At 39.9% G+C, this 26,809-nt stretch overlaps 1 protein-coding gene across 4 annotated transcripts in view; it reads right to left on the reverse strand.

Moving 5' to 3' along the window:
* Positions 1–26,112, reverse strand: part of Antxr2 (ANTXR cell adhesion molecule 2) — a 171,207-nt gene extending 145,095 nt beyond the window's left edge. For 2 of the 4 annotated variants that reach the window (XM_027387666.2, XM_027387667.2), the window contains exons 1-7: positions 25,001–26,112; positions 24,280–24,351; positions 22,242–22,313; positions 6,918–6,999; positions 6,005–6,112; positions 5,822–5,890; positions 4,902–4,982 (exon numbers count right to left, since the gene is read on the reverse strand). In XM_027387666.2, the coding sequence (XP_027243467.1) occupies positions 4,902–4,982; positions 5,822–5,890; positions 6,005–6,112; positions 6,918–6,999; positions 22,242–22,313; positions 24,280–24,351; positions 25,001–25,152 (636 nt within the window). In that variant the 5' untranslated portion in view covers positions 25,153–26,112. The remainder of the gene's footprint in view (positions 1–4,901; positions 4,983–5,821; positions 5,891–6,004; positions 6,113–6,917; positions 7,000–22,241; positions 22,314–24,279; positions 24,352–25,000) is intronic. The other 2 variants (XM_027387668.2, XM_027387665.2) reach the window with 2 other exon arrangements.
* Between the last annotated feature and the right edge of the window lie 697 nt (positions 26,113–26,809).

Genomic DNA, 26,809 nt, shown 5'->3' on the forward strand with positions numbered 1-26,809 from the left:
TACTGATCATGACAGCTCCCTATTGACCTGAACCTCAGGCCATGGATACAAAGGTGAATACTACTCCAAGAGGCCTAAATGATACTGACATAATATCATTCCTCACTGACTAGGATAGATCTCTGACCCAAGACCTGTGGTCTGAATGCTGTCAGTAGTAGTTACTTTCCAATGGACTTGCTGACTACAGACAATCATTGCAGCCTTATGCAAGCCCTATCCTCTACCCATCCTCTATGCAGGGGAGAATAAAGAAATAAAGCCATAAGCAACATTCACCAATCTGGATCCAGCTATCCTCAGGCAGCTTCCTTTTCTGGATTACCCAGTTTTACAGATTAATATTTGCTTCACTCTTACACTTGCAGTAAATGAATTCTTATCACCTGTGATCCAAATAGTTTTATTGGAGTACAGCATGAATAACAGGGTGAAGTCAAAGTTATGAGAACTCAAAGTTAACTCTGAATGTTCAAATACCGTATAACTATCTAGATTAGCAAGGAGTCTGTTTCTCTGTAGGCTGTAAATTCTTCAATAACTGGGGTTATTTGAGGTTATGCTGCATCTGTGGTCCTTGGAGGAAATTGCTCTTAGAGTTCGAAAAGGGAATAGGCATGCATTGGCAGAGGCTGGTAAATGGAAGCAATAGATGCTCAAAATAAGGGTTAGACTGCTTAGTGGTTTTATGCTGATGCATATTTAGGACACTATTTTATTTGTCTTGCTTTATTTAGCATTTCAGAAAGAAAGAAAGAAAGAAAGAAAGAAAGAAAGAAAGAAAGAAGAGAGAAAGGAAGGAAGGAAGGGAGGGAGGGAGGGAGGGAGAGAGAGAGAGAGAGAGAGAGAGAGAGAGAGAGAGAGGGAGGGAGCAAACCCCTATTTCAAATTGCCTGTGAATTCCATCACGGCCAATGTGTATAGCTCTTCATTATTAAGTGGTTTCTCCCTTTTTATTGACAGGTAATTGTAGTTTGGTATACTAATTACAAGATTTTTTTGTTCTTATCTTAATTGCTTAAGTATAGTAAAAACTGAGGAAATTTGTGACTTTAGATACAAAGAAAAGGGAGTCTGTGTTCTAATCCATGATTATCATTCAGCTTCTAGACAGCACCGTAAAAACTGACTCCAGGTTTGAATAAATCTTGCAGTTTGGTTTCTTTTCTCCTTAAGACTACATCTTTACAGTTGCTCAAATTTTGAGCTTTTCGCTAAGCATGATTTTACAAATACAGGTTTCCCCAGCTAAGATGCTCACTAAAGTCACTATGGTGGACAGTTATTAGGCTCCAGCTTCTCCCTTTGCCAAGAGAGAAATGAGTATCTCCTCTTTTTTACACCCACTCAGATTTTTTTTTCAAATGAAACAACAATGAACATAAGGAGGAACTATTTAGCTGCAGATGACAAAGTTCATATTGCCAACACTATGGACAAAGTGACTTTTGAAATCTATGCTGTATAGTTCCTCCCAGAAACTATCTATTGCTGAATACACACTGCCTTGGGTCATTCCCTTCCTGTTTATGCACCTGAGATTTATGGTAGATCTTTTTCTACCATAACAAAATTCTCATTAACCACAGTCACCCTGAATGCAGTGTTCTTAAGTTTTGCATCACCGCTGGTCTATGAAGCCAGCTTCATGATGAAGCTTTCTGCTTAAGCTTTTCCAAGATACTCTTACTAAAAACAAAAGCTTTATAAATAATTCCAAGTAGTGAAACATCCATAGTCCTGTTTTGAAAAATAAAAAGCAAGGGAGTTTCCACAGAGCATTTTTATTTTTGCTCTTTCTAGACTGTTCAGGAATCTGTGGGTTTGTTTTGTTTTTATCTTTTCTTCCACAGCATTGTGTAATGAATCAGTGACCATGAGCCACGGGGTACTCACAAGTCAGTCTGACTTTTAGTAGTTCACATACAACTTCATTTTCAAATATAAATCTTGTAATCATTTCATCAGGGAACCAAAAATAATTTTAACAACTACAATTTTAAAAAAAATAATCTGAAGTTTGGAAAAAATAGAAATATATGTTTGTGCTTGCCCTCAAAAAGTGAGAGAAATAACAAAAGGAAGTGTAATGACTCAATTTTAAAAATTTCCAACCTTAACATTTAACTTGTCCTCCAGTTTTCTAAGGGACATCCCCATCGGGATTTTTTTTCCTCAAAGTCAGTTGAATTCCCCTCTCTCAGCTGAACTCTTATGTTTTGCCCAGTAAACTTCTGTCCACTCTGTATAGTTTTCACTCTGCCTTCAGCTAGCTATCTATATTAGGAGCCAAATGCCAATGTTACAGATGTTACATTTGACTCTCCCTTTTTGCTCCTTTAGTCCTATGATCCAGGGTCCTCTCAGGCTTTGGTAACTTTTGCACTATCCAAGTTCACTGTTTTATTATCAGTCTATCACAGATAATATAACAACAGCTCTAGTACTGCCCCTATGCCTAGGAGTCTTCACAGCATGAATTAAGGATTATATAGCTGAAGGTTCACTCTTCTGACTTCATTCTGACTAGGGAAGACAACCTTCTGGGTGCTTCCCCACTTAGGTCCTTGACTTAGTTTTATGCTGAACAAGTGAAAAATCCCCTGCCTTAAGGAACTATGATTCTTTGGGTAAATCTTCCCTTTTGATAACTGGCTCTGAGTAGCACTGGAAAAGGGGGTTCTCTCAAAAGAAATTGTCATCTTTTTGTGAATATGGGGTCCTGAAATTTTACATAACTTTTGACATAGCAAATTCAGATCCCATTACTCATTTGGGGACTGAGTTTTGATCCCATGACCTGAAGATTTGGAAGTAGTGTGTGGCCAAACACTTGACATTGATTATCACACCATCTAGAAATCCTTGCTATGACTCACTTACTGAATTTGATCCCCTTACAGTTACATCCTGTTATCCCTAAGACTTTGGCACACACATTTCCCTATAGATTTCCTCACAGATGGATCAATTGCTGTATCTTATAGGATTATTGATCTTAGCTCCTAGCTTCCCACCAAAAATTTTCAAGTCCAGCACCCCTGCCCTTCCATTTCATTTATGAAATGAAACCTGTCCAAGTATGTGTACATCTTCATAATAAACATTTATTCTTTAAATCACTGAGCTCAGGCCATTCTAGTCAAGCTTGGTTTATGATTACACCTACTCCACTTGTCACTGCCCTGTTACAATTCAAGTTTAAGGGAAAATAAAGGTCTTGTATATTCTTGGAGACTGAGCAACTTCTGTCCTAAAAAAAGGGGGATGAAGTAGTTGAATTGCATCTTATTTCTATGAAGAAGAGACGAAACCCCAAGCTATCATCATATGGATAAACACTCCAGACATTACTGAGTTGAGATGGCTGTAAATCTCCAACCTGTCCACCCTGCAGGATTTCCCAAGAGGCCTGTTCCCTAAGGGTGACAAAAGAGCTGGAGCCGAACTGTGCTAATGACATTGTGCACCATCCAGATGAAATGCAAGTGGTTTTGAAAAATTTGTGCCTGAAGTATGTTACTCCTTCTAGTATTCTCCTGATTCTTTTGACATATCTTATTCAAGCTAACATTCACCAAGAGTTTCAATGCTGACAGGTGCCAGTATACCTAAGTCACAACCTAAAGTTTCCCTGAAGAGAACAATAACTGTATTTCTATCCCACAACCATAGTTTGGGAAAGTAGGCTGTCATCTAGAAGATTCTGAATTAAGCTTCATATGCACAGAACAACAACAACAGCAAAATTGAAGAACATAACCCAGAGAGGTCTCTATATGCACATCCCTAAGCCCAATAAAAATCTATCAGAAATGCACACCACTGACCAGTTTATTGGGACTCAACTATTCATCCCTCCCCTCAGATTTTAAAATTTATATCATATTGTTATTTGCCCTGAACTTAGCCATAAAACTTAACTATTTTTCACGAGGCAATTCGCCACTAAAAAAAACCAAAACTAATAATCTACTAAAATCCTGCAATGACTTAATCTCTGTTCTATTCTGCATTTACATTTAGGATGTCCACTAGATGTGACTGAACGAAATTATATGTCTTCTCTAAAACTACCATTCATTTTTGTAAAACCAAAGCCAATAAATCTCACTCTGTCTGTCAGAGGAACATGATCTTTAAAGAGAACTTTAAAACGCCAGAGCCTAATGCTGGCAGTGAGAAACTTCTCCCTTTTATAAATGCCTAAAGATTAAGGGAAAAGATTTTACTTAGAGAATATATACTCACTTGCAGTCTAGGGTGATGTTTACCAAATATCATAAATACTTAATAGCAACTGTTCCTAGTGCTTCTAGCAAAAGGCAGTAAAATGAAACATAAACCTCTACAGCAAGAGCCAGGAACTCCACTCCAAATTTCATTCCTCGCCTTCCCCGCCAGACCCTGCTCAGGAGAGCCCAGAGTCTAACAATCACCAGGGAAGTCGCTGCTGAATCCCAAACAGAAATGTTATGTGCTCCAGGGAAACTATTAATCATTTAAATGGGAAGAACAACTGCTGTCAAATCTTCAGCCGCTGGATCAAGTTGCCTGACTAATCCGAAAGCAGGCTTGGAGGAGGCAGCCATCACACATTCCAATCAATTTTTTTTTTTTATGTTTCTCCTATAAAGCCTGGAGAGACTCTCAAGGTATGAGATGGTTAACTCCATGCTGAAAGGGTGGAGTTGTCGAAGACAGCTTTCGAAAATCTCAAACTAGACATCACCAGCCCAGGATCGGAGAGCACATGTAGAAAATGGTGTCAAAGCTCATGGACAAAGGAGTCTGGGTCTTAGAATTACATCATGTTGGCAGCCACACACAAAGCTCACTCTCCTTTCTCTAACTACTGCATATAAAGTTGTCAGTCCTGCGGGTCCCAGAGGCATACTCACAGAATTGATGATCCCTTTAAGAGCCTGAAATCCACCTTTGACAGGGAAAACTTGGTCCTTGGAATCAGCAATTCTTTCCAGCTTTAGAAAGAAGAGGAAAGCTTAAGGGGAGGTTGAGACACACAGCCCTTTATAAACTCACATGGAAAACTACTTGGCTTGCATTTTTCTGAAAAGTTACTGCCTATGACTCATTCACTGGGTGATATTGTACATTGTTTTAATGGTCAAATACTCTCTCTCTCTCTCTCTCTCTCTCTCTCTCTCTCTCTCTCACACACACACACACACACACACACACACACACACACACACACATATGCACAGGGAAGAGTGTTATATAACCATAAAATACAACTAAAATTCAAGGCCAAGGACTGATGGTGAGGAGCTCAATTTCCCTCCTAGGATACTACCATGAAAAAACTAAGATCACTGGCTACAAAGTCAAAGCAATATAGAGGTGGTCTAACTGCTGTGAATGGCAGGAGATTATGGAATTTAGCCATTACTCACATAAAAATTTAAATGTAAAGTGGTTTGTGAGAAAACTTCATGAAAACAGATATATCTATAAAGACAATCTTAAAGATCTCCAAATGCGGTTTTTCAAGTTCCTGCAAATAAGACTTCTAGATATAACTGTCCTCATAGTCTTGCCAATTAAGGTAAAGGGACATTTTACACAGCATTAATCTAAACATTTATCTTCTTTTAAAACCCACACCAAATAAATATTCAAGAAATTTATTTTGAGTTTCATTTTCTATAACAAGACCTATAAACATTCTGACATTTTAGGAGAGCTCAAAACATACATCATTTTAGGCAAAACCTTTATAAATCACAACAGAAGAGCTATTTTAACTATTTTTAAGGCAAGTTGGTAAATTACAGTTTACAGATCTGGTGTAACTCACCTGAGCTTGTTCAAAATCAAGGACTCCAACGCAATACACACTCGCGCCAAGTGTCCTGGACTTCTTTGCCTATGAAGAAACAAAAGTAGGAGAGGGAGGGGGGATTGAGAGATTCACATGAGCTATATGCGCACATACAGCTGAGTACAATGTGGGTGTAAACATCTTCCACTCTGCACTCACCTCGTTCTCTGCATATGATGGTACCAGGCCATCCAGTTTTCCATCTGTCAAGGCAATTATGATACTGGAGGTTTTCAAGCCTCCTGCACTTTGAATTTGTTCATTTGCCTGAAAATGAAGAATAATTATACAACTAACCAGTTAATTTTAACTTTGGATGGGGGATGAAGATAAGGTTTCTCTGTATTGTCCTGGAACTGGACTGTATTGTCCTGGCTGTCCTGGAACTCACTGGCCTCCTCTGTTTCCTGAGTGCTGGGATTAAAGGCATGCACCACTACCACCCAGCCTAGTTTTAACTTTTATTTTTGCTCTTATTTTTATTTTTTTGAGACAGGGTTTCTCTTTATAGCTTTGGAGCCTGTCCTGAAACTAGCTCTTGAAGACAAGGTTGATTTCAAACTCACAGAGATCCACCTGCCTCTGCCTCCCCAGTGCTGAGATTAAAGACATGCGCCACCACCTAACGGCTAGTTTTAACTTTTAATCAACATGATCTATAGGGCTGAATTTGTAGGTCTGACAAAATAAAGTATTAAGGATTACAAAATAATACATACATATTTATATGCACTACTTGATAAAACCAGGTATTTGTGTTAGTGCAAATATTATGCATATATATATATGTATATATATATATGCATATATATATTTGAGTTCCTATGATACAAGTTTTTATACCTATGATTGATTTACCTGACCATAACCCCGGAGGGAAGCAGAAGATTTGTTAAAAGACAAAATACACACAAACTTTGCCTATCAACAGTCACAATAAGTGGTGTTTTCTCCAAGTCTCATGTCTGGGATGGCTAAACTATTGGAAAAATAGACATAAACACAAAAAGGAATTTTCCTTATACAATAAGAAGCCACTCTCTCCCATAGCTACAAATATAAAATGACTTACAAGCTTTAGTCCTTCATGGATATATGTCTCTCCAACTGGCTTAACAGCTTTTAAATCTTCCAGTCCTTTACCAATTTTGTATCTGAAAAAAGAAAAAGAAGATTGAGCAAATACCATAATAAAGATTTCCTAAATAACTTAAAATCCCCACTAGTAAGAAAAAGAAGAGGAAAGGATGTGGGCTTCAAGGACAAACCGCTTCTCATACTTTCTAACATGTTAATAGCATATGGTAAAACCATTGTAATGTTAATAGCATGTGGTAAAACCATTGTAAAGACACTTCCTAGAATTGAAGTATAGAATTTACACTTTGAACCATGAACAGATGCCTTTGATCACACTTGCTTTATTAGGTGCTAAGAAGTCCAGTGTGCTTCCTCTCATACAAACAAGTGCAAAAATGAAGTATCTCAGCCTCCCTGCAAGGCTCTAGAAACTCTCAAAGACCTCCCTAAAAGTGAGCATTGCCTTGCTGACTTACAGACTCTTACAAACTCTTACAGACTAATATTAAACCTTGCACACAGAAAGGGACATTTCCTGCTCCAGTCTCACCAAGTCTTAGGTCTCTGGACTTCACTTTTGGAGGGCCTATTCACACATTCAGACTCCAGCATATTCTCTTCAATATAGTAGGAACTTAATACAAAATTGGTGAGTGAATCAATGAATAAGTGAATAGATGGGTGGGTGGATGAATGGATAGATAAATGGATGAATGGACAAGAGGGCAATGAACTCTTGTTAAGACAATGTGAATAAGAAAGACAAAAAGGAAAGAAGCATCTTTTCGTCTTCTCTGAGCCTCCTCTTCTTAAGACATGGTCTCACTATGTGGCTCTGGCAGACCTAGAATTTCTTGTGTAGAACATGCTGGCCTCAAACTCACAGAGACCCACCTGCTTCTGCCTCTAGAGTGCTTGGATTAAAGACTTACATCACCAAGTCTGGCACAGTCTTTGTCATCATAACTGATTTATTGAACCAGTGGAAATAGCTAATTGGAGTATTCTGCAATGTTACTAAAAACTATTTCATATGGATGAGTAAAAGAAAATCCAAATTTTAGAGTTTTAAATACAAGTATCAAAATCTCCTTTAAAAAAAAAAAGAAAACTAAGAATCCAGAGATAAAATAATGTTGCAAAAACAGTCCAAAATATATTCAACTTTTGAAGGTTTTTGTTTTATGTTCGGTGGGTCTGTTTTTTTTTTTTTTTTTTTTTTTTTTGGTTTTTCAAGACAGGGTTTCTCTGTGTAGCTTTGGAGTCTATCCTGGCACTCACTCTGGAGACCAGGCTGGCCTCGAACTCACAGAGATCCACCTGCCTCTGCCTCCCGAGTGCTGGGATTAAAGGCATGCACCACCAACGCCCGGCAAGTGGGTTTGTTTGTTATGCAGTCTAGGTTGGTCTTGAACTAGGTACCCCTCTGTCTTAATTTCCTGGGTACAGGAATCACAAGTGTGTGTCAACCACACCTAGTTTGAATTGTTAATTTTAAAGGTTTATAAAAGATATTCATAAAATATTTTTTAATTCTTAGTTTTCATTAAAAGCAAAAGAATCCTTTTAAATGTAAATCTGAAACTATCAGGAGAATTAATGTCCTTTAAAGAAAACATAAATAATGTTCTCACCACTGCAGATGACAAACAAAGGCGTTAAATTATAAAAATAATATCATCCTAATTTCAAAGAGCATTCTGGAGTCTTACAAAGAATTTCACGTGTAGATTATATGTATGTACTTGTGTGTGTAACATGTAGTTATGACACATAAAATTAATAAGAAATATACCAGAATGTTTCAATGAGCCATGCACCATGTTTCATACATTTTAAAAGTAACTCATTGATTAAATCTTAATAGCATTATGAAATTTTTTTCAAAGATATCCAATCTCCATTTCATGAATCTTCTAGAAAACACAGCACAAATTTAAAGGTATAAATAAACCTCACCATGTTTCCTGTTTCAATACATTTTCCAAACAAGGCCGCCTGACTCCTTTGATGCTTGGTTTAAAAATCTATCTACTCTTAGCCTTTCACTAAACTCTTAACTCCTAGTCATATCTATATTCAAATTTTACTATAAGACATAGTTCCTTGTAACATATTACTTACCTAAATAATTCAATTGAAACTTTTCACTTCTCAGATTAGAGATTTACAATAGATGCAGTGTCTCCTGTTGCTGGTGTAGCCTTGTGCTCTGAACCTGGTGCCTACTACAAAATAATTGCTCAACAAAACTTTCAATCTTCCATAGGAAATAGTCATAGCTCCACAGATGACAGAGTAAATACCATAATGTATAAGCTTGTTTTGTGTAAATATTTATGTTTGACATCTATGGAAACAACTTGAAACTGATTTTGCCGGAATGCAGATAAATATCAAATACTTGGTATTTCCTCAAAATGAGTGGCAGTGTGTCCTCAAGCATTAATGTTTGCTGTCAAGAAGGAGAGAGACAACTGATGTGCAAGCTTATACAAACAGAATCTGTGTGGTAAAAATAGCCCTCCCATTGGCTCAGACCCACTCACCACTGCATGTAAGAGCCAGAAACATGAGCAAGCCTGAGTAGAAGGAACGAACCCATCATTGTGGGATTCACAGTCTTTTCCAGCCACTGCTACTTCACTTAGGGTACGAGAACACGTCAAGGTTTTCTATCCCTAAATGTGCCTACCACATGCCTGCTCCTGCATACTACACAGTGGTCCATTGTTTTTTGTGTCACAGAGACATAGAGAGAAAGTGTTCCTTGCCCAGAGCCAGTCATATGGGCACACATATGAGGCAAGTGTGTGCCACCTGTGACAGTAAGTATCCAAGCTGTCAGGCTCTTCTTAGTCAGTGTCAGTTTAGGGAAACTGGAACCCAGACTAAGACAGGGCAGATCTCAAGGGGCTTCCATCAAGTAAAAGTTCTAAGTTTCTCAGTCAACAAATGAGAAGTGAATGATGCTGTAGATAAAGGATGGAATTCTCACATCACACAGTGCTGTGGCAGAGGTCTCTAAAGGAGAGGGTGTAGAAATGAGAAGAAAAGCAAGGATGAGAAATGGTAGGTCTGCTAAGAGATGCTCAATTTCATGTCATCTTGAAAGCCTGCTTCACTGGGCTTGTCTTTAAGGCTGTGTCTTCAACTACAAGGAAGGGTAATACTGAAACCACATAAGTGTTTGTTTGAAGCTGTTGCCAAGGATACCGCTATCACATATAACCCCCAGGAAGCCTCACAGTTGAAGGGCTATAGCCACCTCTCAGTACTTGCTAAGCACTTCCTCTTTTCTACTTTTTACAACTATGTCAACTTTGTTATAAATTCCAAATGTCTATTCCTCTTTTTCCTTTTTTCCATATATTGAAAATAGATTCTTTTCTCATAACATATACATATATATCTTCATTACAGTTTTCCCTCCTTCTACTCATCCCAGTTCCTCTCCTTTTTCTCAGGTCCACTGTTTTTCTGTCTCTGATTAAAAAAGAACAGCATCTAGGAGCTCCTATGTCAGCTTTTTATCTTGCCCTGACTGCCAAGAAGTGGATAGAAAATGTCTTAGTCACAAAATTCTGCTAAATTCCTATAGCTAGCCACTCGTTTAATCTTCCTCTAAAATCTTAACTACTTTTTCATATTTTATTCATGTTATTAAGTCCTAAGAAGCCTCAAGTAGGTTTTGGAAAGGGAATTAAAACAAATAAACCCATTCATTAAGCACATTTTTTTTAATTAGGAACCAGAGAACAAAACCCCATGATCAACAAGAAAAAAAAAATGGAGGGAAGAAGAGGAAGGGAGGGGGAGGGGAAGACAGAGGGGGAAGCTACATACTGAGTCCTGTATGAAACACTGAGGTCTAGCAGTGTCACTCAATGTCTCTTCTGGGAAGGAAGGAAGGGGGAAAGGAGGGGAAGAGAAGGGGAGAGGGGGGTGGAGAAAGAAAAGGGTATCTCTGCATTGTGTTAAGAACCTCTTGCCTTACCTAATTTTAAAACAGTCCATGTTCTTGGAGAGCTCTTTCCCCTACCAAGTTTGCCAGTCAGTTCTACTGAAGGGATCTGGACTAAATAGGACATTATCTTAAGCCATAGCTAGAGTTTCTGGAATGTCTTGTATTAAGATGGCTTTAGGCTGATAAGGACATCAATTAATTTTAAAATCAACCCTTTTTCCTCATCTACAAAGCATTTGCTATATGGAGCCTTTACGAGAATTAACAACGCACACTAAGTGCACAACAGGACAATCACAGGACACTCTCATTAATATCAGCCATTTCTCTGTTAGTGTAATTCTGTTTATATAGTTTACTCTCTTCCCGATTCTAAGCAGAGCTCACACAGTAGAGGATCAAAAGAGGAAACAGAGACAAAAGAGGAAGTAGAGATAAATAGGGAAGTAAAAGAAAAATGAGAAGGGCTATATCAAAGATTTAGCCAGGGCAAGGTAAGATAAGAACTATGACTAATTCACAGGTACCACAAAGCAAATTCAACCAACTGCAGATTGGATTATTTCTTTGAATAATGTTTTGAGACACAGTCTCACATCCCAACCTGGCATCAAACTCATGATCCTCCTGCCTTAGCCTCTGGGTGCTTTACATCAATATCCACCACCATGCCCAGTTCTACAAACCCATCTTTACTGGGCAGGTACAGGCATTTGTTCTTGTCATTAGTCCCTAAACTACTGTAGTTCAGGGTAACAATTATTTGCATAGGACATATATACATCAGTTACGTTCAGTAATGTACAGATAGTTAAAGCATTCAGGACGTTGAGTGTGGGATGCATGCAAATACTACAGTTCTATCTAAGAATTTGAGCATGTGTGGGTTTTGGTATGTGACAGTGGTACTGGAAGCAATCCCTCCACAGATACTGAGGGCAAGTTGTTATAGAAAGCTATCTAATGAAGTAGGATGACCCAGGGGTTGGAGTGAATCAAAGATGAATTGAAACCCTTGTTCTGTGAATGGTACACTGTATACCTGTAAGTCATGACTTAAATTTCCTGAACCCAGTTTCTATACCAATGAAAGGCAAATAGCAATTTCTGCCTTGATGTCTGTTTTCACTAATTCTAGAGATAATTTTAAGCATATCTAGGGCATCATTCAGCAGCACTGAGCATTCAGGACATCTCAAGGGCTTCAACACAATGTATTAACCAGAGAGATGAGGAAGGAGTAGTGCCCGAAGCAGAAGTGGTCACACTTCTCCTTTAGACTGCTGTGGTGTTCTTCTAGAAAACCTGCAAACGGTGACTCAGGCTGAATTCCTGGGAACATAATGAGTAAGCTGACAGGTCCGATGTGGCCTCAAAGCCTTTGAACCTGAGACAGTTATCTCACACTTATAGCCTTCAGCTAGCTGCCTCTTATAAGAATTAAGGTAATAGTGATAAGACTGCCCCAGGGCCATGTGAAAAGCAAATGAGTCTACAGTTCAATGTTCTTGCTCCATGTGTGTTGAGGGCCACTATTCTTTTTGTCATATGGTTCCTGTCAGGGACAGAACAAGGTCATCTGATAGTCAACCCTTGGATCTTTCATCATTGCTGTCTGAACCAAACAACAAACACCAGAAGACAGAGGTTAAACATGAGACATTGGCCTTCATTGACAGCTCTTGTGTGGACTGCTCTTATAACTCACAGCAGGCTATGTAGTCTTCCTGGTCCTGTATCCTCACCATGTGAAAATAGGTATAAAGTCAGTGACGTAATGAAGTTGGTTCGAAATTAAGGGAGATATTGCATGTGGCGCATTCAGTGATGCATACATGTTCACAGTCCCTAACTGTTAATATTTATTCAGTGTATTTCTGCTCCTCCTTCTATCCACAGTAGAGAACTTGAGTATGAATAATCAGTCTAGTTCATCACAGTCTGCATTCCTCACTTAATACCCACTCTCAGCTTTTACTAGTTCCTTGGAACACACAAAGAAGAATTTGTAAGCTTTGTGTAAGTCTACAAACTACAAATACTATGCACAATGTGTGCTATATTCTCTTGGGCAGTAAATATAAACAACTTCAAAATGTACAAATTTGAAAATACCTTATGAAATTGCATTAATCTCTTGCAAATATAAAACTCCACATCTTCACTTACACTAGCTACATTCTTCGTGCATAAGTCCTTGGGAGCTTGAATTTAACAGCACTATCCAAACCCAAGAAGGAAAAAGAAAATGAGCCTGTCTATTATAGCCCAAGGAAAGAAAGAAACAGTAAAAACATAAAGTAGCAAAGAAGAATGTTGTACTGTTAAGAAAGCTTTACACAAAAGACAATGAGGAATAAGAGAAGGGTTAATAACTAATAAGAGAACAAAGTCATATGTAGAGAGTTACTAGTCAGAGACACCAAAACTGTCCATGTTATCACCATGGCTCTTGGTTGCTCACCTAAGCTAGATGGTAAAAACCACTGGTGCAATAGTGGCATGATGGCTATGGATTAATAAACTACTACCTGATTGGCTCTGAGGCCTGTTTCACAAGATTTAATGTCTGATAATGTAAGCCTTGTCAAAAGCTTATAGCTGGAGAGATCTTAGGAACTAGAAGAACCAACTGTTGTTTTGCTGAATGGTCATGATGTCAAAGACATTCTAAGTATTCATGAGTATATCCATTGAACTGATCTCAACTTTGGTCAGAGATTCTTTTGTCAGTGGGTAATGGTTGATGCAGAGACTCACATAAAATTGACCAGAGTACCAAATATAAGTAATAGTGATGATGGACCTAGAAAAGATCATATTGAGTGAGATAACCCAAACTCAGAAAGACAAATGCTTCGTGTTCTCTCTCATCTGCAGTTCTTAGTTTCAAATCTGTCTAAGTTAGTACAAAACATGAAGTAAATGCAGAAACCAGAAAGGCATAAAGAGCCAATTGTGTGACTTGGGAAGGGAATAGCATGATGCAGGTGGCATGAACTGAAAAACTAAATAACTTGGTGAAGGGATGTCAAAACAGAAGGAGAAGGATGGACAAAGAACAAATAACACCAAGGTTGTTTCACCTCAAGGAATCACATTATCTTACATTCATCTAAAATCATATGCAATATATAAATATATGTGTGTATATGTATATATAATCTGAAAGAAAGTTAAGTCACTTGGGCTAACAATACGCCTCACAAGAAACATAGACTAACAGAAACCCTAGTAACAAGCACCAAAAACCTGCTTTTGTAATTCCCAAAACAATATAGATTATTTATGCAACCCTTGGTTGCCTCTCAGGGTTAAAGGTGAACACCACATACACTCAGTACACAGAAGCTGGAGATGACCCAAACACTTCTTTTTCGCAGTCTAGCTTTCATGTTTCTACAAAAGACTATGCAAGTTGCCTCAGGAGTGAAGCAACTTAACAGTTCCACCCAGTTGCAATACACCTGTGAACTACACAACTACCAGCATGGCAAGAAATAATGTTGCAATGAGTGGTCCTCACATGCTGGATGCAACCAACAGCTGTCTAAGTGGACATAGGCCCACTCAACAGGAGGGAAATCATGCCTGGTGCTGGAAATCTAGCCATCTTCCAGGAACCAGTGAGGAAATGGACCTTAGAAAAGAATCTACAACCACCACTTTGCTAGATCAGCATAATACCTAAGTACATTCTAAAACTCATCTTTATACCCACAGGTAAGTGTAGCTCTCAGCCCTCATCAAAGAAGTTGTTTATGTTGAGGAAGAAGGGGTGGAAGATTAATAGAGCCATAATACTAAGAAATGTGCTATGAAACTGTCCTAGAAATGGCTGCATACACAAGACTGGAACTGTAGCAATAGCAATGGGCACGTTAATGTGGAAGCAGGAAATTTTTGTAGACCAGTCCCAATTCTTAGAAACACTCCTTATGGTTCTTGGGTATACCTGCCTCCGGCAGTCTTCACAAGGACTTTCATCTCCTACTCTGGTCACACTTTCCTTGTGGGTTTTCTAATGCTGCATTTGAAACTACCCATCCTCCCAAAAATATAAAGATGTGATCACTTCTCACCATGCTCACATGTGGCCACTGAAGAAGCTGGAGTAACTAGGAAGGTTGAGATGGCCTCACTCACAGAGTTGGCAAGGTAGAACGAGTGCTAAAGCTGGTACTGGCCCAGAACTCAGCTCGGCCTATACCTGGTTCTACTCCTTATAGGCAGGCTGGGCTTCACTCCAGCACAGTAGTCTCTGGGTCATCACAGTGTTATACATGATAGGGGAAGCTTCCAAGCCTGGCTAAGTCATGGGCCTGGAACTGGAGCTGACGGTACTTCATACTCAGGTCTGCTGCACACTGCGGTCAGCCAGTCCCTGGCCTTACATAGATTTTTCAAAGAACATGAGTGTGTGTGTGTGTGTGTGTGTGTGTGTGTGTGTGTGTGTGTGTGTGTTACAATCTATTTATTATCTTAGGACATGGTAGGCTCTCACTATAATTTATATAAAATCTTGCCAATTGCTTACTTAAAATACCATTCTAAGGCCTACATTCCTGGTACAGAATCTAGACCAATAAATCCAAGATGTGCCCTAGACCTGGAAATAACTGCTCACCCAGTCCCCTGTTACTCTGAATTAATCGAAGCTTTCTCCAATTTGGTCTGCCCTTCAAGTTCATCCCTGCTGCATGTTTTTGTATTATCACTTCATTTCCTCACTCACCACCCTACTGAACTACTGCAAGTGGCTCATGCATTTTACCATGTCTTTGTGTTCAGATTTGTCCCACAGGCATGAATAAATGTATACTTGATTCTCTACGACAAGTTCATAAAGCAAAGTAACTATTAGTATATCCATCATCAGAACCAAGTATCTGCCATGACCAGACCCACCCAGAAGGCAAGTACCTATCCAAAGCAGACTTTTCTAAACAGATTTCCCTAGTAGAGCTTAAAAAAGAAAAGGAAAGGAAAAGAAAAATCAAGCCAAGTATGGTCACTTCATCTCCCCAGTTCACTGATTTTTAAGAACAGAGTAATGCAGAAGATGGCGGCATTTCCAAACTATGACACATTGATTCATTTGAAAATTACACAAGAGAAACACAGGCAGCCTGAGTCAGCACAGCACACTGAAGTGTTCATGCTTGGTGTCACACCAGGGTGAGTCTGCCTGCTGGCCTGAGCCTCTGTGAGCGGGACAACTTGAAATCTTTGACCTTCTTTAAGCAACCTGGCACAGGATGAAACTGGGAAAATCTTCAACTCCATTTCCACCTTAGCCCTCTTCCTCGCTAATCATTAAAGCATAAAGAAAAAGAAAAATCTATGAAGATATGCAGGGGAACTAAAGATACATAATTACAGACAGGTGATAGGAACAAAGAGAGAAAAACAGAGACACAAACATTTCGGTTCACACAGTGTATGTTAAATCCTTAACTAGTCCTTCTCAGGCAAGCTCTCAGTCACCTCATCATTCATTTCTCTGTCGTGAGGACAGTCAGATCCTTCTATGCAGCTATGGACTTGGGCTCAAGAAGTTAGGTTACACCCAAATGTCATCCATATACTACGGCGCTCCTGTGTCCACTTGACCCAAGGGCCAATCTTCCAAACAAATCTGTTCTTCATCTCAATGCTACTTTTCCATCCCTCAGTTCCATTCTGATCCCAAGTCTATAACCCTTGGCTACAGAAGTCAGTAATGTTTCTTTAATTCAGCATTTTCAAAGCTTCTCTGGCACTGGAGAGATGACTCAGTGGTTAAGAACACTGGCTGCTCTTCCAGAGAGCCTGGGTTCAATCCCCAGCACCCACACAGCAGCTCACAAGTCTAACTCCAGTTCCAGGGAATCTGATGTGCTCACACAGACATATATGCAGACAAAACACCAATGCACTTAAATTGTTTTTTTTATTTTTCGAGACTTTGGAACCTAACCTGGAACTCACTCTGTAGACCAGGCTGGCTTTGAACTCACAGAGATCTGCCTGCCTCTGCCTCCTGAGTGCTGGGATTAAAAGCTTTTCTACAGACATATTCTGTTGAATATATGAAGGTCAAAATAAATGATGATTCTCCCCATATTCAGTCTCCTGCCCACAATAGAACCATTAACAGTTTTTCATTTATCTTCCGGCCTGCCACTCCATGTGTTTTTGAATACATAACAATGTCTTTAAAAATTCTGTTTTATTTCTCTTTTACAAAAAATTCATGTTAAGTGTTCTGCAACTTAATTTTTCATATACTATGTTGTATAGATATTTTATAGAAGTATTTTGATTTACTCAATTTCATAGTATTTCATCCTACACATATATAGTAACTTTTAAAATATCATCAATTGATGACCATATAGATTGGGTATACTTTCTCATTATAACAAATAATTATTTAGTGTCTGATTTTTGTATCTATATCTGTCTTTGCTGGGCCAGTGCAAAAGGTGAAATTTTTTATTTGAGACTTTTTTACTTTTAGAGATATTGACAATTTCTTCCACACACACAAAAAATATGTGCTAATTGATGAGTTATCAACTGTGTATCCAGAACAACTTCCCCACAAGTAAATATTTAATTCTGTTTTTAAGGAATTAGAAGAAACTCATTGAAACAAAAAAAAAAAAATGAGTATTCTATAAAGTTAATTAACTGACCTCTATCATCTCTACAATTTCACACAGGGGCTATTTTTCCTAAGTCATCTTGTGTTCAAAAACTAAAGACCACTTGGGGTAGACAAGACTTCCAAACTTAAGGCAAATACAGATATTGAAAAGGAAGGTGAGAATATTTAAAACTGCCGTGTAAGAACAGGAATGGGAAATGTAGCAGACACAAGTGAGTATTTACATTACATTGGCAAGATTTATATTGCTGACATAACCAGAGTTCACTTTATTACAGTGGCTCTAAGCCACTCACTGAGGTGCTGGCATTGGAGGAATTCTGTCATTAAACAAGGATTTGTTGAGCTTCCACCATGTAGAGGTTCTGTTCCAGGCCTGCGTATATGAGCCAACAAGACAAACCAGGACCCTGTATTTCCATATACTCTGGGCTCAAGAAGATGCAATTAATTAACTAATTAACTAGTTAATTAAGTATCTTAAACATAACAGCTTAACAGTGGTTTTGGTGATACTGGGGAAGGGGAAGGATACCTTAGACTTGGAGGCAAGGCAAAGCTTCTCTGAAGTTGTGTGAGCGGTGAGCTTTTATTTAGTTGGTTGGTTGGTTGGTTGATTGGTTGGTTGGTTGGTTTGAGGTTCTGCTTGCTTGTTCACTTATTCATTTGTTTTTTGATATTAGGTCAAATCCAGAATCATACTCATGAACAATCTACCACTGAGCTACATCCCCAGCCCAGGAAAGGAAGACAACAAGAACAAGACCTCAGAGAAGATCTGGGTTAGAGAAGGAAGAAAGGGTCTAATGTGCAAATAAGCTTGGCTTGTTCGTGGGATGGGAAAAGGTCCATGGAATGCAAGGGGATGACTGGGGTCGGGGGGGAGAGGACCATGGAGTGCAAGGGGATGACTAGGGGGAGGATTATGGAGTGCAAGGGGATGATTGGGGAGGGGATTGTTTGAGAGAACACTGGGAGACATTTATTTCTATTCTAGGTGATTAGACTATTTTAGGTGTGAGAATGACATAATCTACCAAAATTAAAAAATCACACACTCTTTGGCACATACTACTGGGAGTCCTTAGACCAGATAAATGACCCATCTCAAAGTACAGGTGGTTACAATACCTATTACTTAGAGTTAACAGAAGCTGTGCAGAAATAACACTTTAAAGACTATCTGGCACATAGCATTTGTTCAGCAAATGTTTTAATCTAAATCATTATCACAGAATTAAAAAACTGATGAGCAGAACTGGGTAAAAATCACTATTCCCAGTTATGTGACATAGTAACTAGCAATATCCTCAAAATTCATTCTGATTCCATATTCTTAGAGGCTACATATTTACATACTGAATATTGCTCCTCCCCTGACCCTCTAACACAGTTCTTGGTTATTTATGTATATAATCATGCCCTGACTATCTATCTATCTATCTATCTATCTATCTATCTATCTGCCCCGCTCCCCCCCCCACCCCCGCCACACACACACATATTATATCACTATCTAGGTGAACTCGGAATCCCACATATAAAGGAAACAGGCAGGTAGGTAGGTAAGTGGGTGAATGGCCTAGCAGGTGTATGGGAAACAAAAGTCATGGGAACAGAGTAATGTATCTAATGTAATAAAAAAATAAGAAATGAGTATATAAAATGTATAACTGAAAAATTGTCTGCTATAATTATTATTTGGGAAATTTCCATGACACTGGACATCATGCTAAAATCATAACAGAAGACACAGCCATGATGTCAGTACTCACTGCCTTCCCATCTTGCTTCATCTGTTTAGCAACCACTGAGAAACATGAAAGAACTACTTCTTGTATTTGTCAAAGTACTGAAAACTATGAGTAATACAACCAAAATTGTGAAACTCTCTTTACTTTTATTTTTGCTTAACTATTGCCTTTCAGATCATGCACTTAGATCTATTTGTACATGCACACACACACACACACACATAGAGAGAGAGAGAGAGAGAGAGAGAGAGAGAGAGAGAGAGAGGCACACACACACACACACACACACACACACACACACCCTTGGGAAAGTTTATAAACAGTGAGTGCTCCAGTTTCTAGTTTTAATACTAAGATCCACATGAGTCTTGGAAACAGTTGCCCACTGATCTTCTATCTCAACAAGCAAACTGTTTCTCTAAATTTAAAATTGTGGAGTGAACCTATATCCAAAGACAGAAAATCATAGAAAGTTGATACCAATTCAATTAATAGAACTAGTAAATTAGCAACTTAGAAGAAAGTAGCCCCTTTTACTGGAGAGTATCCTATGACATATAAGGCATTCTTCTGCCTATTGTCTTATTTGGATCTTCAAAATAACTCTAAGAAAACATGGCAGATTGTACATCTGTGTTCTAGAGACAGAAAAACTGACAGAGTAATATATCCGTCTCTATGTGTACACATGTATGTGGAAGCCAGGGGAGAATAATGGATGTGTATGTAGAAGCCAGAGGACAACCATGGGTGTCATGCCTCTGAAGAAATTCACTGTTTTTCTTTCTGTTTTTGAGACAGGATCTCTTGTTCGTGAGAAGCTTGCCGATCAGGCTAGGCTTGCCTTGCTATCCAGCAAGCCCAGAAAACGTGCTGTCTCTGCCTCTACACTGCTGGCACTGAAGTGCACATCACCATAGCCAGCATTTTCTACACAGTATCTAGGGATGAACTCAGGTCCTTGAGCTTACATACATGTGTTTTACTGATGGAGCCTTCTCCCCAGCTCCAAAGCTCTTATCTCATGAATATTAACATATGGTATCCTTTCTCATATTTGTTACCTTCAATTCTTGCAACTATCTTATAAGGCAGGAGTTACTTTTGTTCTCATTACCATCATCAAGTAGGTGAGAAAAAATGAGTCATAAGGAGCTTAGTATTAAGCAACTTATCCTTGGTCATTCAACTAGTAAACTGGAGGGTCAGGATTCGAACTCAAGTAGATTTAGTATAGTAACTCTGAAGTGTGTTGTTATGTTGGCTCTTGAGAGTCCCTTCTCCTACCTATTTCAGTCACTCCTGCATTGGATTTAACCACTGACAAACAATGTATCTGGAGCTTAGATAAAAGATTTAAATCCCCTCTACACATGTCTAAACATTATCAAGCTGGACGACCAGTGACTATGTTTTTTCTTCAGAATGATGGAGGACCCATATGCAAAGTGCCTAGCAGAAACCCTGGCACAGTCTATGTAGCTGTCAATTACTAAGTCTTCAACATGCCTGGCACTGTGCTAAGTGCTTTGCCATATATATATATATATATATATATATATAATATATATATATATATTCATAAATATTAAATCTGAGTTCTTCTTCCTTGACATGCCAGATCTAAACCTGACTCTTTGCAAATTAAACTGGTCAGTAGAGATATCTCCTTTTCACAAACCTAAAAATCTTTATAACAATGGGCTATAAGGAACTGCAATTGCTGACAATCATATGTATACATTAACTTACAAAGGTGAAGCACAAATGGAGTCTGTGAAGTCCTGGGTTGGACTCACAACATAGAGAGGGTTTCCTCTCCAAGAAAAGGAAAATTTAACACAAGAGTTACATGTAAACACACACACACACACACACACACACACACACACACACACACACACACTCACACACACTACAATATGTATAATTTTCCAAACCAAGTCAATGAACTGTAAGCAAGTTATTTCCTTGAGCTCTTTTAAATGTTGTGCTTTTTTTGATCTTTCAAAATTGAAAGCTCAAGAAATAGGTGTTAGTACATATTAACTGAGCTTTACAAAACTAAAAACTATTTCACAATCAGTTTTCAAAACTCTACACATCCTTCAAGCCAAAGTACAGAATCACCCTTGCTTTAAAACTATAAGCCAGGAAGACATGATTCCAAAATGATGTCATCTCATTCACTCATTCAACAAGAATCCACTAAACAAGGTTTTTACACACTTCATGTTGGATGAAATGAAGCAAAACTGAAGAATAGCATCCCATTTCTGACTATAGAATTCATGGTCTAGTAAGCAGTAATAAACCCAGGAAAAGCAACCATAATTTAGATATGTGAATGGCTAATTCCAAAGTGCCATGATAAGATCAAACAGCATAGAAATGGCCACAAGAAAGACTATGACACTGAACAGGGAAGCCACTCCTTTTCAAAGCACTGAGGGGTAGCAGTGTGTGTGTGTGTGTGTGTGTGTGTGTGTGTGTGTGTGTGTGTGTGTGTAAAGTTAAATATGTTCATCATCACTGAACTTCACAGGACTGGAAATCTGGAATATCTGATGAACCTAATAAATTACCCAAATATACCCATCTCTCTTCTTTCTCCGAATTCCTGTTAGACTCATAGACTGCGTCTCACTAAGAAAAATGTACAGCTGTTCACAGTAACAGAGGAAGAAAGGTGGCAAATGGTGAATACACAACTGAGACAGGGACCTGAGCTCTATTCTGCAACCAATATAAATAATATTGATTTTCAGATGATCTACTGTATATTACTCATACTGCCTCCCCCTTCTATTACTGCGGAGCACTGAATTGTCTGTGCATTCGCTGGGTCCCACTAAGAGGCCTGAACCATCACATGGCAATATCAATCATGCCTCTATGATTCATCTCTACTAAAAGCCTGCATTGAAATGATAATGCACTAACCTGTCTCCAGTTAATGGCAAAATAATGGTTGCTTGAGAAGAAAACACAATGAAGGACAATCTCATTTCGGGGCTGCAAAACAAGGAAAGAGGCAGTTAAAACATTTTTAAAAGAAATATTGGTACAATGAGGCAGAGGCAGAGCCAAGGAGTCTCGGTTAAAATGAGTCTCACTCAATAGACCCCGCTTCCCTTAAATGGAACTCTCTAAGTAGATCCACTAACTCTGCTGGGTGGCCTTGCTATCTGAGCTGCATTTCTTTTTCTGTAGTCAGTGATTCTCAGCCCTCAGAATGCTCATCCATGGCCTCCTGGGGTTTACATCTAGGAAGAGAATACCTGGAAGGATTCTAGGCTGCTGCAAAATCCTTCCTTAGGAAAATGTTCCTTCCTTCGATCTTCAGCTCTTTGCAGGAGGCCACGCCCTATGGGGTAACTGATATGAATTACTTGGAGCTGAAGAGAAGCCAGTCTGAGTTAAGGGCCAGTCTTAATTAGAGTGCAAACAAAACTCACCCTAAAGCAAGAGTACTTACAGCTTTAAGAAATCACTGTTTTTATTTGGCCTTTTCAACTTTCCAATCTATATCCTAGGCTTCAGGCACTGACATCACACAACCATTCCTGTTTCTACAAAAGTGTATGCAAATACTGCTTAGGTCTTAAGCTAAATATATGGAACCAAGACACAAGCCGAAGGTCATACTTTCAGCATTGTGCTTGTCGGTAGTCATCTTTTATTCATTTCCTATAACATCTAATTAGTAACTAAAGTTGAGCCAGAGAACAGTATATGCTATAGAAATCCAACTTGCAAACCAGATTCGATGAAAAAGGGCCTCATTTTCTTCAGATGTTACATTGAAATGATCCAATGCCTCTGATTAACACTGTATGGCACTCCCAGCACATTCTAGGATCGAATTGAAAATCTATAAACAAACAACTGTCTATTTTACTTTGACAATTATAAATGTGTATGTGGAGGTATTGTTTATTTTTCTCTCCTACACTGTTTTACCTCAGAGCCTGTCCAGGAACTAGAGTTCTTGCTCTCTTTGGCTCCTGAGACAGGCGACTGATGATTGAACATGGACAGGCATACATTTTTATAGGAATAGCTTTACTGCTTGCCAATAACTGAAAGCAGGGATTGCCTAGGCCTCTACAGATTGTTTGAAGTTACTTGCAACATGACTTTCAAAATGTTTTGATCATCTAAGCCTGTTTTACAGAAAACATTTGGGCTAACAAGACTGAAGGAGGCAATATTTGATGACACAGCTCCTATTCATGTCCCTTTCCATTATCCTGATAAACTTGCACTTGTTCCTGGCATTTTTTTCTTCCAAAAAAACAAGGAGGGGGAGTCACAAAAAACATGGTTCCCAAGGGTTATTTTTGAATAGAAGATGCCACTAATTCCTAGTTACTTCTAAATAAGAGACTAAGCTGGATTTCCTAGCAGCCATGCTTTTTATAGGCAAGCAAAACCGTGTTTGCTACTAAAACCTCCTGCATATATAGAACAGTCAAATTTTATACCAGCCACACACCCACACATTGTGTAAATACAACTCATTTTTTTAAACACACACACACCACACATAAGTGCTTTTTTCTGTTAGTGGGTTATTAACACATGTTCATTTAAAGTTTTCCAACACTTTCTTTTTCTTCTTTAATGTGGATGTTTACAGGGCTAAGTGTGTGGAATTGAAAATAATAGTATGGATACTATTAGCATAAAATTTATTTTTTAATGTGATAAATTATGAGAAAGCATAACTCAAACTCAAAACAGATGAAAATTGGAAAAGGAAAAGACATTAAGGGTTGTATTTGGAGATGTTTCCCCACTGCCTGGGCCAAGTTTCTGGGAGCCAGATGAAGTGAACCTTCAAGGCACAGTTGAAAGACCCCACAGAACATGTGGACAAGGGCCACCTCGAGACACTTACAATTCAACATTTCAGGACACCTGGCCCCTTCGTCAGTTTCCTCTCTAATGTCAAGAAGAATGAAGTGGGGATACATACCTCACAAATCTTTCTGTAAGTTGGTGAACAAAATTATAAATTTCAATCCAGTTATTTGCCACACTCCCAGACCTGAAAAATGAAGATAAACCGATCAGAAAAACAAAACATGGGGCTAAACGGCAAACATTTCTTCATTTCTGTTCCATGAGGCTGGGGGCGGGGTCCTGGCCCCCTCTTCAAAAGTGAAGTACATGTTTCCTTCCAAGAAGAAACTTTAGCAAGCAAGCCACACTTCTCTAGGGGCTGCTCGCTTGCGAATTGCTTAAAGTGAGACCCGGCTTTTCAAAATAAAAACACAAGCGCTCATTTCTCAGGAAATGCAAACCACATTGAGTATATTAAGGCCTTTTTCTTGGCTCCCATGAAAGCGCTATGATCAGGACAAAATTGGGCAAACTTTAGAGATCCTAAAGGCGGAGAGGGGGAGTGTAATAAAGGAACCGAGGAGACAGAAAACGTTCCTGGGATGAAACATGCTGCAGGTGGCCACACAAATTTCCCAAAAGACCCCTGGACTAAATTAAACTGTGGAGAGCCAAGTAACCCCTGGATCCCACCATCCCTATCCAGCCAAAGTGCTTGCTTTTTGAAAGGAAATAGCAACAGGGCAACCTAGTGAGAGTTCCCACTGCCCTTCGCCAGAACCCAAACACCTCTCAATTTAAGTCCCAGATGACCCAACGTTGCCCTCACAGGAGACCCTGACCCCTTCACTCACTTGTCCAGAACGAAGTACAGATCGAAGGCTTTTTTGCAAGAGGGTTGCTCCTGGGCGTGCAGCAACGACCCCGGACCGCCCACAGCCAGCAGCCAAAGGCCAGGGATCAGCCAGCTCCCAGGGCTGCGCGCCCGGGACTGACCCGCCACCATCCTGCGGCCGGGGCCCCGCAGCTCCCTCTGATTCACAGCCCCTTGGGCTCAGGGCTCGGAGCTCCGGGGTCTGGGCTCCTGGATCGGGAGAGCAGAGATGCGAAGAGGCGGAGTCACCAGGGACTCACCCCCGGGTCAGAGGCTGAGAGAGATTGGGACTAACGATTCAGGCTCAGCGCCACCCTACAGCTGCCACCAAGAATAAGAGAGAGGGAGGTCCTGGGAGGACAAAGGGAGTCTCTGCGGCCGTCACAGCTGCCGCCGGAACTCTGGACAAATCCCAGTGGGCGCGCGATGCAGTCCTCCCCCTCCGGATTTCGGAGAGTAGCTGCAGACAATAAGGCCCGAGGCTACAACTCGCTGGATAAGTTCCTCCCGACCTCCGGTCGAGTCTCTAGCGCCTATCCCGGACCGGAGAGCTGACGTCTAGCTGCTGTGGTGAGCTGCGGGACACCACAATCGCCGCGGGAACTCAGCCGAGTCCTCCCCTTCCGCCTCCCTTCCTCGGACCGCCCAACTCCTCGCGGCACTTTACAACTTTCTTTCCTGCGCCAGGCACTTGCACAGAGCCCAGGGTTTATCCTGTGCAGCCGGGGATGCTGAGCGCCCGAAGACCCCAGGGCACCCCAGGCTCTCTCTAGAGGCAGTGCGAGCAAGAGGGCGGGGCTCCGGGAGGAAGCCCGCAGAGCCAGACGAGCACACTTGTGGGTTCGTGCTGAGCAGCGGATGACTAACGCCTGCCAGATTTCAGCAGAGAGAGAGAAGAGTTCGAAAAAAAAAAACAAATGTCCTCTAGAAACTAAACATACCCAACTCTTCTGCAAGCCTGCCCAGGGCTGGTTTCTCCAGCTGTGCTGGAACAGCCCTCCGTGTGGTTTAGAGACCCGAAACCAGCTGTCTCCTGGGAAGTGATGGCCTTATGCCTCATCCCTCTGAACCCTTCATCCATCACACAGGCCCTAGTGTTTCAGAAAGGGGACTTCCTCTATATCCTAGGCTTCCGGCACTGACATCACACAATCATGCCTACTTCTAAAAAAGTGTATGCAAATACGGCTCAGGTCTGATATGAAACTGAGATGCAAGCCAAAGTTCATACTTTTCAGCATTGTGCTTGTCCGTAGTCGTCTTTTATTTAATTTCCTATAACTGAGTAACTGAGTAACTAAAGTTGAGCCAGAGAACAGTATATGCTATAGAAATCCAACTTGCAAACCAGTTTCGATGAAAAAGGGCCTCATTTTCTTCAGATGTTACATTGAAATGATCCTCTGGTTAACACTATATGGCACTCGTAGCACAATCTTTCAAAAAAAATTGTTTTTTCATTTCTTATTAATTCCTCGAGTGTTTCATGCCATGTATATTGATCATATTCACCCCAACACCTCCCCCAGCTCCTCTTAGATCGATCCTTACCTCCCTACATACTCCTCAACTTTGTGTCCCTTTTTTTTCTTTTCTCAATAACCCATAGACTCCGATTTGAGCTGCCCTTTATGCTCCCGGGAATGGGACTGTCCACAGGAGTAGGTTTGACCTACTAAGAATTACATTCTCAAAGAAAGTTCCAACCCCCAGGAGCCATTGAGAGTGCATAGCTCCAGGGTTCCAGGGTGAGAACTCATGAAACTTTTCCCACACCATGCTCACATGT

This window comes from Cricetulus griseus, assembly GCF_003668045.3.
Source record: "Cricetulus griseus strain 17A/GY chromosome 1 unlocalized genomic scaffold, alternate assembly CriGri-PICRH-1.0 chr1_1, whole genome shotgun sequence".
Taxonomy (NCBI): domain Eukaryota; kingdom Metazoa; phylum Chordata; class Mammalia; order Rodentia; family Cricetidae; genus Cricetulus; species Cricetulus griseus.